Source organism: Phalangium opilio, unplaced genomic scaffold (assembly GCF_054372755.1).
Source record: "Phalangium opilio isolate 3A_F unplaced genomic scaffold, DU_Popi_V2 ptg000115l_1, whole genome shotgun sequence".
In the NCBI taxonomy this organism is placed as follows: domain Eukaryota; kingdom Metazoa; phylum Arthropoda; class Arachnida; order Opiliones; family Phalangiidae; genus Phalangium; species Phalangium opilio.
The window spans coordinates 652,566-666,787 of NW_028324210.1; the positions used below are offsets into that span (position 1 = coordinate 652,566).

The 14,222-nt window shown below is 42.0% G+C and overlaps 1 protein-coding gene across 2 annotated transcripts; it reads right to left on the reverse strand.

The window, feature by feature from the left end:
* Nucleotides 1–8: 8 nt before the first annotated feature.
* LOC149623069 (uncharacterized) lies at nt 9–13,822 on the reverse strand. 2 transcript variants are annotated; one of them, XM_089853481.1, is made up of 7 exons: nt 12,894–13,822; nt 3,101–3,718; nt 2,106–2,315; nt 1,427–1,684; nt 758–1,130; nt 472–660; nt 9–440 (listed from the first exon to the last, which is right to left on the reverse strand). In XM_089853481.1, the coding sequence occupies exons 2-6, from the start codon at nt 3,464–3,466 to the stop codon at nt 491–493; spliced, it is 1,377 nt and encodes a 458-aa protein (XP_089709607.1). In that variant the 5' UTR covers nt 3,467–3,718; nt 12,894–13,822; the 3' UTR covers nt 9–440; nt 472–490. The 2 variants fall into 2 exon arrangements, with proteins under 2 accessions (XP_089709607.1, XP_089709606.1); XM_089853480.1 differs by having other exon boundaries at nt 12,682–13,822.
* Between the last annotated feature and the right edge of the window lie 400 nt (nt 13,823–14,222).

Below are 14,222 nucleotides of genomic sequence, written 5' to 3' on the forward strand. Positions count from 1 at the left end.
AGCCTCGGTCTTATTAAAAACGCTTTTATTTATTAAAATAGAATATTTGTACTTTATTTAAAACAATTCAGGTTATAAAACTATACACAAAATGACAGAAAATAATGATTGTAGGCGAGAATTTAGCTTTATCATCATTTTAATTGCCTTTAAATTAATTAAATATAGGTTTAACCGAGAAGATTATCGACAGACTACGCCGCCATATTGATTTTTGCATTTTTATCCGACCAATAGGAGAGCAGATTCAGACCATTCCCGATCCCGGAATCCCAGCCTTTTTAAAATTGTAAACAAAACGTGGTCTCTGGAAATGAAGTCTTAAGCCTCGGTCTTATTTATAAATGCTTTTATTTATTAAAATAGAATATTTGTACTTTATTTAAAACAATTCAGGTTATAAAACTATACGTAAAATGACACAAAAATAATGATTGTAGGCCTAGAAGAATAGTTAAATAATGATTGTAGGCCTAGAAGAATAGTTAAGTTACTGCGTGACACACCATAATTTGTCGCCTAAATATTCGGCGTATTTATCAGAAATTTTCTCCCGCAACTGGCTCAATTTGGAAGCGATATCTCGGGCCTCTTCGATAGCCAATGAGATTGTTTCCCTGTTTAACTGTTCCACTTTAGGCTCCACCGAGAAACTGACGGCTAAAAATAGAAACCCCACTAAGCCTATTATAACTTACCTCGTTAAGCCTAACCGCCGATAATGTCGGAGGGAGAAGTAGTAGTAGTAGTAACTCACAGGGTCCTAAAATGAGTGACATATTTACGTCACCACCTTGGGAAACATCGGCAAGGATTTCCATCAACCCCCTTAATTCATCCACTCCATTTCTCAGTTCCCTTAAGAGTGTCTTCTCCAAAACATAGCGTTCCCGAGCCTCTAATCCGGCAGCCGCCTCGGCCGCGATTCGCTCTCGAAACGCGACGTTTTCTTTGTGAAGTTGTTCATTCTCGGCTTTCAGCGTGGAAATGGTCTCCTCTTTGAAACCCGCTTCGACCCTCAACATGGCGCTTAAACGGGAGGCATTTTCGAGTTTCTCCTTTAGACTAGAGATATCCCTTTCACTCCGTTCTCGGTAATAATGCGCGGAACGTTCCTTTCCCACTAAATCCTGCGGTTAAAACTAAATTAGCGGTCTTATTCCTGATCAGCGCCACCTACCCATAGCGGCGACTTTGAGAACTACTGTAAGCGGCAAGCCAATCAGATATCGCTAAAATGTGGTGACGTCATTTTTGGTAAGACCCGAGAGTGCCAGTCAGTGACGTCACCAGATTTTAGCGACATCTGATTGGCTTGCCGCTTACAGTAGTTCTCAAAGTCGCCGCTATGGGTAGGTGGCGCTGATCAGGAATAAGCTACGCTAATTACGCAACGTGCGATTAGCGCTTTTTAAGATCGGCCTACTTTTTGAAGTTGTCTAATTTCGTCTAAAAGTCGGTCTCGCTCCCGCCGCGTAACTACGCCAAGGCTTAACCCTTCCGCGTTCTTTTCCCCCATTTTAAGTAGTTCCCTTTTAGCCAGTTCTAATTTGGCGCGAAACTCTCCGTTCCTTCGTTCCAGCGTTTCAATTCTCATATCTTTCGTTTTAATTTCATCTTTAGACCTTTCCACCATTTGTTTCAAGCGTTTCGTTTTTTCCTTCTCCCCTTCCAAAGATTCGCGGTAAATTCCCCCAAACATTAAGGAAAAGTAATATAATCCACCTTATTCCCTTTAGCCGGAAGTTAGGCTTAGCTCGGGATTCATGGGGGTGAGTAACGGGAAGAAATTCGTCTGTCGTCTGCTACAGTACATATTTTTGCCTTCGGTAGCAGACGACAGACGAATTTCCTCCCGTTTCTCACGGTTCTCACCCCCATTCCATTTCGCCGGAAGTTAGGCTTAGCTCGGGATTCATGGGGGTGAGTAACGGGAAGAAATTCGTCTGTCGTCTGCTACAAAAGCCAAAAATATGTACTGTAGCAGACGACAGACGAATTTCTTCCCGTTACTCACCCCCATGAATCCCGAGCTAAGCCTAACTTCCGGCAAAAGGGAATAAGGTGGTTTCAAGGAATAAAAGGGTGATTGAATTAAAGGATATTTGATATTGAAGTTTTTCGAGTTCTTCTTTTGCAGGAAGATCTCTTAGATAATCTTCGTTCGTTCTAAGTTGCATTTCCAACATTGCCAATCTGCGATCACGGTCATTCAATTGCAATTTTAACGTCATGATTTCGTCGCTTTTCGTCAAACGTGGCTGGTGGGCGTGGTAAAAATCGGGCGAATGCATTCTACGAAATTCGGGAGCAACCTAAGAAGGAATCATTATCCTAAATCCTAGCTTACGAAGATTGCGTGGGACATTCGTCTCAACTTATTTCTTTATAAATAATATCAGAAGGGGATAATAGAAGAAGGATGACACTCTGTATCCTCTTAAAGGGACTGCAATGAAGGCATCGGCGGGTGGGTAAAAATTATTTGAAATACGTCACAGGCACCACGTGATGCCAAGATACAAAGACTCCTCATGGAGTGGAACTGGACATCTAGTCCTTGTTTTTCGCGAGATTGCAGCGCCAATTCCATGAAGTGGTAGTTTTCGAAATAAAACGAACTAAGCTTCTTTGAACCAAGCCTCTCCTCGGTCACGTGCCTCTGACGTATTTCAAATAATTCTTACCCACCCGCCGATGCCTTCTTTGCAGTCCCTTTAATGCTTTAGTTATGTAACGTCGTTCTTCCCAGGCTCACCCTTTTAGTTTGCTTTCCCGCTCATTAAATTACAAATGGGCATCGCACCGTAAGGCGAATTCTATAACTGTTTGGTACTAAATCCCCAGCAATCATCCCACAAACCTTGATTGTCTTGACGTGGGACAAAAATTCACAAGCGCATGCGTCTTGCCAAATATTTAAACGCTAATAGAGTAATGATGAGGGAACTATTTACATGGCGTATGTGATTCGGTTTAGTAACCTTGCTCTAAATGTAAAATGATGTTGGGGGTAGAATGACGTTACACTTACCCCGCTTTGTGCTTGTACACTTCTCTCGAAGAGAAGTATTATATACTTCTGATAATATTCACTTACATTGAACCGCCGTTGCTCCTCATCCTCAACTGGTGCCAAGGGGTAATTTTGTCCGTGGTAATAACGACCAAAGACTGGTCCCGATGACGCGTGCTGATGAAGGACATCATAATGTCGCGGTACATCGGAAGGATGATATGGTCGCGACAAACCCGCCGATTCCGGAGCGTTTAAATGGGGATTACTACTAGCTCGACTAATTCCTCCTTCCCTAGCGTAATGGTGGTACGATCCGTAAACGGGACGATGTCCCCAAGAAGGTGGTTGTCCAATTTGTACTTGATGATGTCGGGGGCCCATGTACCTCTCTTCCCCATCCCTGGGATCCGCTAGATCTAACTGATCCATGTCAAACTGATAGTGCATGTGATTAGGACAAGGGTCGACAGGGTCAACACGCGCTACGCGAAGCCGACGGGGTAGAGTGGGCGTAACTAGACGACGAGAGTTGGCTCGGTAAAGGGATGGTGAAACGTCACTCGTCACTCGTCACTCGTGTCAAAGACCAAGAGATGGAAGGTCGAAGGTTACGTGGTTAAATGGAAAGGGGCAATGCGGATAGTGGTTGTAATACCTTAACAACCAGCTAACTACACTGCCAAATCCCAAAACCACAACCTAAAGAAAAATAGAATGAAAAGAAAGATAACTTTAGTCCAATAGCATACGGTTTTTAAGCCAGTGTTGCCAGGCCGTTTCTGAGCAAAGGTTATGGGCGGAGAAAGGTTAGCGGTTCAGTTTGAATCTCTACTCGACTAACTTGGCTCACAGAAAGTCTGACAACACTGACCGCGCTGAAGTTGAAGCTGAGGAATGTTTCCTAGCCCCAACATAAAAGGGCCTCGAAAAGCCCGCCCCTCATTCGTAGCAGTGTTGCCAGGCATAAGTTAGTCAGTCATATAATATGATTCAAATTGAACACAACCTATTTTGTCTATCGTCTAGTGAAAACTACGTATTTGCGCCTTAAAAATGTCCGTTTAAAAAATCATAAGTTCATAAGATATTCCATAAGTTCGTCACTGGTTACTAAGAGCGTGTCACGAAGTGACGTAGGTATACGTCATAGATTCTCGTATAGCGACGCCTGGTGAGGCGCTGTCAAAGGCTTAGGCTGCGTTCAGTAACCGGCATAAAAAACATCGATGACTAAAAAATGACATCGATGTCTTACTGAACGGTTTTTCGCGTCTTTGGGCGTGACGTCATGATGCTCATCGGATGCCCATCAGAAAAATCGGCTGTGAGAGGAGGTTTTTTTGATGAGCATCGGATTCATGACGTAAATTTCGTCATTTTGCGCCGCGACAATTAAAATAATGTAGAATTGACAAGTATTATCCTTATCGATAATAATACTAAAAAGCAATATATTATTTCGGTAAAAAATGGATTCTGACAGAATTTTGATTTAATTGATAAATTGACGTAAAATATCTTTGTAAATATTTCGCATTTATTATTTAAGCCTCTGCAGTAACGTTATCATAATATCGTCGCCATTTTGAAAAGCATCGATTACACAAAATTGTGCCGTTCAACAACTGCAACGTCATCATGACGTCAAAAGAACACCGATTTCATTTTCCCGAACATCGATGTTTTTCCTGATGAGTGTTACTGAACGCAGCCTTAGTATTGCAGACTAAATAGGAACTAGATAGAAGTCTCGCAAAACGGCGTGTAGTCAAGTCTCGCGTTGTTCTTGAACTAGCTCTCGGTAAATCTCTAGCATGACGAAGTATGGGAAGTGTCATACTTATGGAACGTATCTTATAAACTTACGCTATTACGAACATTGTAGGGTAGGGTAATGGTAAGGTAAGCCTACAATCTTTGAAGGAACTAAACGTTATTGAATTCAAATTGACACAAAATGAGCTTTAGGAAAAAAATAAAGAGTTTTTATTCGTAGCCGTTATTATTACCATAATTACACATGCAAATGAGAAAAAAAAATTGTTAAACAAGTAAAGTAAAAGATTTAAAGTGAATAGAGTGCTTAAGATTGAAGCGGTAGTGGTGCCAAAGAGCGTACATGCTGGAGTAGAAATTGCGATTAAAATTCTACATTCCAAATAATGCATTTACAGATTTAAGTACGTTCACGGTGTAAAGTGCATACTTGGAACGAGAATTCCCACGCAGAAATTAGAAACTAAAAGAAAATCCATGCATCCGTGAAAATAGAGCTTATTTCTAACCATTGTTCAAATACAATTACGAAAAAAAAAAAAACTCGTTAATTTTCGTTAAAGGAGGACTCGGCCGCGCGACCTTGAATTTTAAAAAGAGATCGGGACGATTCACCCTTGACCTTTTAAGTAAAATCGTTAAAGAGCTGGTCCCTCCAAAAAGAGAACCCAGAGAGAGCGAGAGAGAGAGAGAGAATGAGAGAGTGAGAGAGGGGAAGAGAGAGTGAAAGAGGGGAAGAGAGAGTGGGAGAGAGAGTGGGAGAGTGAGAATGAGAGAGAGAGAATGAGAGAGAGAGAGTGAGAATGAGAGAGAGAGAGAGAATGAGAGTGAGAGAGATACAGAGAGAGAAAGAAAGAGAGAGATACAGAGAGAGAATGAGAGAGAGAATGAGAGTGAGAGAGATACAGAGAGAGAAAGAAAGAAAGAGAGAGATACAGAGAGAGAATGAGAGAGAAAAAGAAAGAGAGATACAGAGAGAGAGAGAGAAAGAGAGAGAGAATGAGAGTGAGAGAGATACAGAGAGAGAGAATGAGAGAGAAAAAGAAAGAGAGAGATACAGAGAGAGAGAGGGGGAGAGAGAGATGAAATTCGGAAAATCATAATATTCCGATAGCAAATTCTTAGTAATACATGACCGCTAAGTTATTATAGTGTTTAAGAAACTGGGGGGGGGGAGGCAGAATATTCTAAATACGGGTAGATAGTCTCGGGTAGAGAGAGAGAAGGCCGCGCGTCTCAAGGCCCTCAAAGACTATATCTAATTTCTTATCTCAGGTTCAAAGAGAGAGAGAGAGGAATTTTACCTTCGATCTCAAACCGAACTACGATCGACTAATTAACTATATTTAAGTGATTAACTCGATGACGCGCCAAAGGAGGTGATTGACTTAAAAAGTAGCCTAGCAACACTGGGCGGGCGTCTCTCCTCTTTCGTTTTACAATTTTAAAACTAATTCGTTAAAGTAATTAGAGCAGCGAGGCGTCTAACTGAGATACCACCAGCTGTGTTCACATTGATAATTACGACGTGTGAACCCAGAGTGGTACTCAATCGTACTCCGGATAACCAATAATTGAAGAAATAATTAAAATAATTAAATCAATTTAAACGGAGTTACCAGGACCAACATTAAAATGGCTTTCCGGAAATAATTAATATCCCGACGACTCGAAACTAATCTCTAATTAAAAACGGAACGGACTCCACTTAGCTAAGTAATTATCCATGATGGAGGATGCAACCCAACGATTGCTGCCGAGACTGAAATGGTTTTAATTTGGGGAGCGCGGGGCTCCCTTATATATACACAGGCGCACAATCCATGGCCCCTATTGGTTATCCGTGGAACACGATATATTTGATTAACGAAAAATTATATTGCAACGTGATTAGGCGTTTTGAAACAATCGAGGGAGGCGAGAACTCGAAACGATAATAAATAATATCCACTTTATCACTGCATGACCCTGTTCATAATTTCAGAGATTTGATTTTTTGGTTCCCGTGATAAAACAATAGAGATGATGTCATTGTCAATTGATCTACAAAAGTCTATTAATCCCCCGTCTCTTCTAATTCAAGCGAGTCCAGAGAGAATTTAGAAGGGGAGTGGAAAGGGTGGTTTGGAATGTAGCGCAACGTCGTCTGCTAAACGTTATCTAGGCAGGTCGATTTCCGGTATGATGCTTTTTGTAATAGATAGATTTTAGAACACGTGACCGGAAACTCGCCTACCCCTAAAAGCTCAACGCGACATCTTGTTTGGGCGTCATCACGTTTAATAGAGTCAAAGGGGGGGCCTTCCACTCCCCTTCTAAATTCTCTCTGGCGAGTCCGACCTAGGTCCAACCAAACAACGCGTTCTACCAGAAGGGGATAATAGAAGAAGGATGACACCACCACTCTGTATCCTCGAAATACTGTAGTCGCCGGGCTCACCCCCCTTAAGTTTGCTCTCCCGCATGCTCATCAAACTTCAGATGGGCATCGCACCGAGCTAGGGTCAAGTCTATAGAGTAATGTCAGTTCTACTATGCAAACGTCATACCATGGAGTAGTGTCGGTAGAGGGGGGAGTAGACTGTGCATCCCTCCCTCTAGGCGCGCTTTGTAAGAGGGGATGCTGTACGCGCCTGGTAGGGGGGGGTGACACTTAGCTAAGAGATAGAAGGGTATGACGTTTGCATACGTAGAACTGACATTACTCTATTCTATCTCTTAGCTCAGTGTCATCCCCCTACCAGGCGCGTACAGCATCCCCTCTTACAAAAGCGCGCCTAGAGGGAGGGATAAACAGTCTACTCCCCTCTCTACCGACACTACTCTATAACCGTTTGCTACTAAATCCTCAAGTAGGCTTAAACCATGGCAAATAGTTAAGCGCTATAAGAGAGCTTTCAGTTGAAGGAGGAGCTGAATCTCGTGAGATAATTTACGCCGCCATATTGGTGGGTTTAAAGCAGGACCACCCAATATGGCTACCGGAACAGCGGTAAGACTTGGGAGGGTGTGACGTACTACTATCCCATCTGAAAGCAGCTTTCTATAGAGCAATGATGAGGGAACTATTTACATGTTGTACGCGAGTGATTAGGTTTAGTAAGCTCGCTATAATAAATGTTGGGAATGATGTTGGGAGGAATCAGGTTGCAATTACCCCGCTTTGCGCGGTACACTTCCCTCGAAGAGAAGTATTACATACTTCTGACATAAACGAGGGTAGTCAGTGCCAGGGCCGGAAATAAGAAAAATTTCTTATAGGACATGTGTCCAGTGACCCCCTGTTTGACTGGAAAATTTATAGGACATTGCCCACTGGAATGTGCAAAAATAGTGTCGCATATCCATAGTCAAGCTATCAAAACTTGGGAAAATTTATTGGTCAAAATGTCCAGTTTTTTAAAAAATTATGGGACATTTTAAAATTTTATTGGACAATGTCCAGTGTCCTGTGCTTATTTCCGGCCCTGGTCAGTGCGCTATAATCACGCAGTGCCGGGAGAACGGATGGCCGCTTATAATAACTTCGAAGGTTAATTTACTTCCGAAAATCGTCAATACCAAGAAACGATTAGGAAAATAATATATAACATGTTGAGTAAATTTAACACAATGAACTATACGAAATAATTCTATTATTTTTTCTAATCAGGCACTCGACTAATACAATAGGATGATTCTCTTCGCTTCTTATCAACAAACTCTCTCGTTTTGACATCGAATCTCTTTCACCCCCTCCCCCCCCACAGCCCGCCTTACACCCATCGTCTTCCTCTAAGTGTGCCTCCCTAAACCATGAAAGAAGTACAAGTACTATACCAGCGTGTGATCACTGTCTCAAACCACTCTCCCCCCCCCTAATGTTTCAGGGTTCATACAACTTTTGGAAAATAAATTTCCCTGAGTTTTCCAGGTTTTTCCCCATATATGGAGTATCCTATGGAGCAAATGTTAACGAAGGAGGGGGGGACAAATTGGACTATAACATACTCAAAGGACATCCCCGTATCTCTAGTAGACACAGAGTTACGAGCCTCCGAATTCAGTGTAATGTTAATCCTATGGAGTATGTTTGTTAACGTTTTGCTTAATTACTCGGCCCCTGTTTGTCGCAGCCCTAAGTTTTAAGTATCGTTGGAAAGGGGACAAATTGGACTATAACATACTCAAAGGACATCCCCATATCTCTAGTAGAACCAGAGTTACGAGACTCCAAAGTTGGGTGTAATGCTATTCCTATGGAGGGGTTTTTTTTGTTAACGTTTTGCTTAATTACTCGGCCCCTGTTTGTCGTAGCCCTATGTTTTAAGTATCGTTGGAAAGGGGACAAATGGGACTATAACATACTCAAAGGACATCCCCGTATCTCTAGTAGAACCAGAGTTACGAGCCTCTAAAGTTTAGTGTAATGCTATTCCTATGGAGGGGTTGTTTGTTTACAATTTGCTAATTACTCAGTCCCTGTTTGACGCAAATTTCCCTGATTTCCCTGAATTTTAGTAAAATTCTAAATTCCCCTGAGTTTTCCCCGAGGTTTTTGTCAACTATTTATTTCCCTGATTATTCCAGGTTTTCCCTGTTTTCCAGGTTTGTATGAACCCTGCTGTTATATCGAAGCAACATTCAACTGTTTGCGGTAATCTCTTTCCCTGATAGCTTCGGAATTCCCAAGAACTCGAACCTTTTCCCTGATACCTCCCCGTAACTCTCTTTCAAAACTTGAAAAGCTATCAAACAAAATTTCCAAACGCGGAAGTTACGGGGCAATTCTTTTCTGGAATAATTCCAATTCACTAAGTAAGTGTATGTAGTACTTTAGCGGCTTGGTTAACCCCAAAATCTCCTTTTGAAAAAAAAAAAACAACACACCCGGTTTTCAAGAGGAAAGACACGGCAGTCCCTGAACGATTGAAAATACGCCAAAAACTTTATATCAGGGTTCATACAACTTTTGGAAAAAAAAATTTCCCTGAGATTTCCCCCATATTCTTCCCTGAGTTTTCCAGGTTTTCCCGTATATGGAGTATCCTATGGAGCAAATGTTAACGAGGAGGAGGAGGGGGGGGGGGAATAGGACTATTACATAATCGAAGGACATCCCCGTATCTCTAATATAACCAGAGTTATGAGCCTCCAAAGATTAGTGTAATGTTAATCCTATGTAGGTATGTTTACGAACATTTTGCTTAATTACTCGGCTCTGTTTGACGCAAATTTCCCTGAATTCTAAATTTACCTGAGTTTTCCCTGAGGTTTTTGTCAACTATTTATTTCCCTGAATTTTCCCTGAGGTTTTTGTAAACTATTTATTTCCCTGATTTTTCCAGGTTTTCCCGTATATGGAGTATCCTATGGAGCAAATGTTAACGAAGGAAAGGGGGGGGGGCAAATAGGACTATTACATAATTAAAGGACATCCCCGTATCTCTAGTAGAACCAGAGTTATGAGCCTCCAAATATAGTGTAATGCTATTCCTATGGAGAGTATGTTTGTTTACATTTTACTTAATTACTCGGCCCCTGTTTGACGCAAATTTCCCTGAATTCTAAATTTACCTGAGTTTTCCCTGAGGTTTTTGTCAACTATTTATTTCCCTGAATTTTCCCTGAGGTTTTTGTCAACTATTTATTTCCCTGATTTTTCCAGGTTTTCCCGGTTTCCCAGGTTTGTATGAACCCTGTAAGAAGACGCACCTGCCTCGCAATTGGCCAATCGCGTACTAAGAACTAACCAACCGGTTAAGAACCACGAGATGACGTAATATTTACATTACATCTACGCGTGATTAGGATAAAACCCGAGTCGTAATAGACTAATGGCACCCCATGTTATTTCCCCATAGAGCTTAATACAGTCGAAGGCAGAGGGCTGCCATTACTCTATATCAGCCCCTCGTAAACATTGAAAATGTTTATTGTTCTTTTAAATTTCTCCAATATTTTTCATACTAACATCTGGTATAATCCTCCAATAATGGTGGAAATGACGCTACCTGTACCAGGCATTAAAGCGTAGCCGTTCGCCGAATCTATCGCTAAGCTTGGTCGGGCGTACACTACTGGGCATGCGCGAGACGCAGCCAGCTTTCAAGTTCAAGGCCACCGCGCCATTGACGCAATCCGGAAAGGAGAGATTCTTCCCGAGTGACATTCACTTTCGCTTGGCAGTGCGCGACAAGCCAAGCCTAACCCTTTCGTCTCAGTCTGGTCGCGTACAAGTTGCTTTCGAGTCCCAGAAACCCACTAACATTGAATCTTCTAGAAGCGGAATGCCTTAATATAAAATCCTTTTCCTCCCTCCCTCCCTCCACTCGACCATTCTTAAGAGGAAATTTAAGCCTATTTCGAGGGGCGGCACACTTTCTAATAAATATAATTGAATAATACGCCATAAAGACTACCCTTTCATAGCCCTGTGCCCCTCTTCCCCGCCCCCCCCCGTAACAGAATGACCTTGATTTTTGACCATCGTAAGACCTACGTTTTTGGCCTATTCTACCAGTACATAGTAATTAAACCCCGAGAAATTTATATAACGTTACAATAGCGCAATTTGACACCTATTTCCGTCATCCTCCTATTATTTCACCTACGACGTAATAGACCAAATGACGCTCGGGGGTTCTACTCGGGCCCTACTTTTTCACCTACGACGTAATAGACCAAATGACGCTCATGGTTCTACTCTGCGGGCCCTATTATTTCACCTACGACGTAATAGACCAAATGACGCTCGGGGTTCTACTCTGCGGGCCCTATTATTTCACCTACGACGTAATAGACCAAATGACGCTCGGGGTTCTACTCGGGCCCTACTTTTTCACCTACGACGTAATAGACCAAATAACGCTCGGGGGTTCTACTCTGCGGGCCCTACTTTTTCACCTACGACGTAATAGACCAAATGACGCTCGGGGGTTCTACTCGGGCCCTACTTTTTCACCTACGACGTAATAGACCAAATGACGCTCATGGTTCTACTCTGCGGGCCCTATTATTTCACCTACGACGTAATAGACCAAATGACGCTCGGGGTTCTACTCTGCGGGCCCTATTATTTCACCTACGACGTAATAGACCAAATGACGCTCGGGGGTTCTACTCTGCGGGCCCTACTTTTACACCTACGACGTAATAGACCAAATGACGCTCGGGGGTTCTACTCTGCGGGCCCTACTTTTACACCTACGACGTAATAGACCAAATGACGCTCGGGGTTCTACTCGGGCCCTACTTTTTCACCTACGAGGTAATAGACCAAATGACGCTCGGGGTTCTACTCTGCGGGCCCTATTATTTCACCTACGACGTAATAGACCAAATGACGCTCGGGGTTCTACTCTGCGGGCCCTATTATTTCACCTACGACGTAATAGACCAAATGACGCTCGGGGTTCTACTCTGCGGGCCCTACTTTTTCACCTACGGCGTAAATGGCCTAAGGTAGAAGCAAAAAAGCGCGTAGGTTTCAATCCGTAGAGAGGCGGCCGGGGGAAAAAACAGCGCGAAACTTCGGTCATAACAACAGTACGTGTATCTAACGCGGGAAATTAAGCATCATTAAAACGAAATTCCGATTACGAGGGACGGACGGACTCTCAAATCACGTACAACCGAGATTAAATTCACTTACCTAGATAACTAATCTCTAATAATAAATCTGCGATTATGAAACTAAGTAAATCGGCGGAAAAACATACGCAACGAGAGAAAATAAATTCGGGGTTAACCTTGGCCTTCAGTAAGAGAGAGAGGCGTACGTTGTTGCGTATGTCAAACATTCTAGGTCAAGTTTGCTCTTTAAAGCCATAACAAATAATTGACAAGAGTGGAACACTAACACTAACTATCTACGAATTAAAACCGAAATTAAATGTAAAACTTACATTAACGAGAACTTCGAGAAGGTTCTAGAGTTTTACGGAAGATTCCGAGACTGAGAGCGCGGCACTACGCAGCGAGCGGCTACCGTGCCATACCTTTCGCGTGATGACGTAATAAAGATCTCGGGTGATTTAAACTTGCAAAAAATTAGGCTTAATCTAGGAGGTTTTCGCCTATAAACCGTCAGCGTCGAAGAGAACGATTCTTGTCTTACCCTATCGGTTGTTGCGGAAAAATATAATTTCCTTAAAAATTCTAGCCGGAAAATGCGTCATCATCAGCGGACACGAGGGACGAACGTCATATGTTGAAACTACTTTTACCTTTAAACGAACCACGTGGTTTCGGCCAGTCGATATCGCTCTATACGTTAACGTCGTCTGCTCGCTCAAATAATAACAAACAATTGTAAGCCTCGGCCCGTCCGATTTGTTGGATACTACAATCCCTCTAGTCGAAAGACACACTAGCGATAATGTTGTATTTAACGCGCATTCCACGATAGGTTACTAATAAGCGTATTTCTTGAGGGTTTGATAGTTAAATTTGACCAACGATACCAAATAGTTTTAACTGTCAAACTAGAATGCTAATAAAGGAAGTAAATACTGAACTGCTCTGAACTGAACTTTCACTTCTTAACGTCACAGACTCACAGCCAATAAGACAGAACTTTTGAAAAACATTGTCTGCTCGTTCTAATAATAACAAATGACTTTAAGCCTCGTCATATTCGACTCTGGCAGCAATTTTAGCTTAAAATATCAAAGAGACCAATAAAAAGGACACGAATGAGCGATTTTTATTGTTACCTAATTAGGAAATCGATGATTATGCCGTGAATACATTTTAAAGTAGAGAAAATATTGTTTTTTTTTGACCCCAGAAACTAGTAAGATACTTAAAGATAGCCTAAAAAATGCGTCCTTTGGTTTCCTTTGAAATATTTGCCTTGGTAATAATCTTTGGTGTCATTTTTTGGCCTATAGATAGTTTTCACACATGTAGGATTCACACCATTTGGCCTATTTCGACTCCATCTCTCCTCTTTCCTCTCTGGTGTCATTTTTTGGCCTATAGATAGTTTTCACACATGGAGGATTCACACCATTTGGTCTATTTCGACTCCATCTCTCCTCTTTCCTCTCTGGTGTCTTTTTTTGGCCTATAGATCAGGGCCGGAAATAAGCACAGGACACTGGACATTGTCCAATAAATTTTTAAAATGTCCCATAATTTTTCTAAAAACTAAGGGGGTCACTGGACATTTTGACCAATAAATTTTCCGAAGTTTTGATAGTTTGACTATGAAGATGCGACACTATTTTTGCACACTCCAGTGGACAATGTCCTATAATTTTTCCAGTCAAAGGGGGCGTCACTGGACACTTGTCCTATAAGAAATTTCCCGTATTTCCGGCCCTGCTATAGATAGTTTTCACACATGGAGGATTCATACCATTTACACCAGGAGGCGGGGCTATTTGGCGGACAAAAATCCGTCTGCTTTTTAAAATCCATAAGTTAATAACCATAAGATCGA

Bases quoted from the DNA above. Each gene is read 5' to 3' on its own strand.
- LOC149623069 (XM_089853481.1), bottom strand. From the start codon at position 3,466: ATGCACTATCAGTTTGACATGGATCAGTTAGATCTAGCGGATCCCAGG. The intron at 2,316-3,100 runs GTAAGTGAATAT...ATTCCTTCTTAG, and splicing joins AGGAGCAACGGCGGTTCAAT to GTTGCTCCCGAATTTCGTAG. The intron at 661-757 runs GTGAGTTACTAC...TTCTATTTTTAG, and splicing joins GTCACTCATTTTAGGACCCT to CCGTCAGTTTCTCGGTGGAG.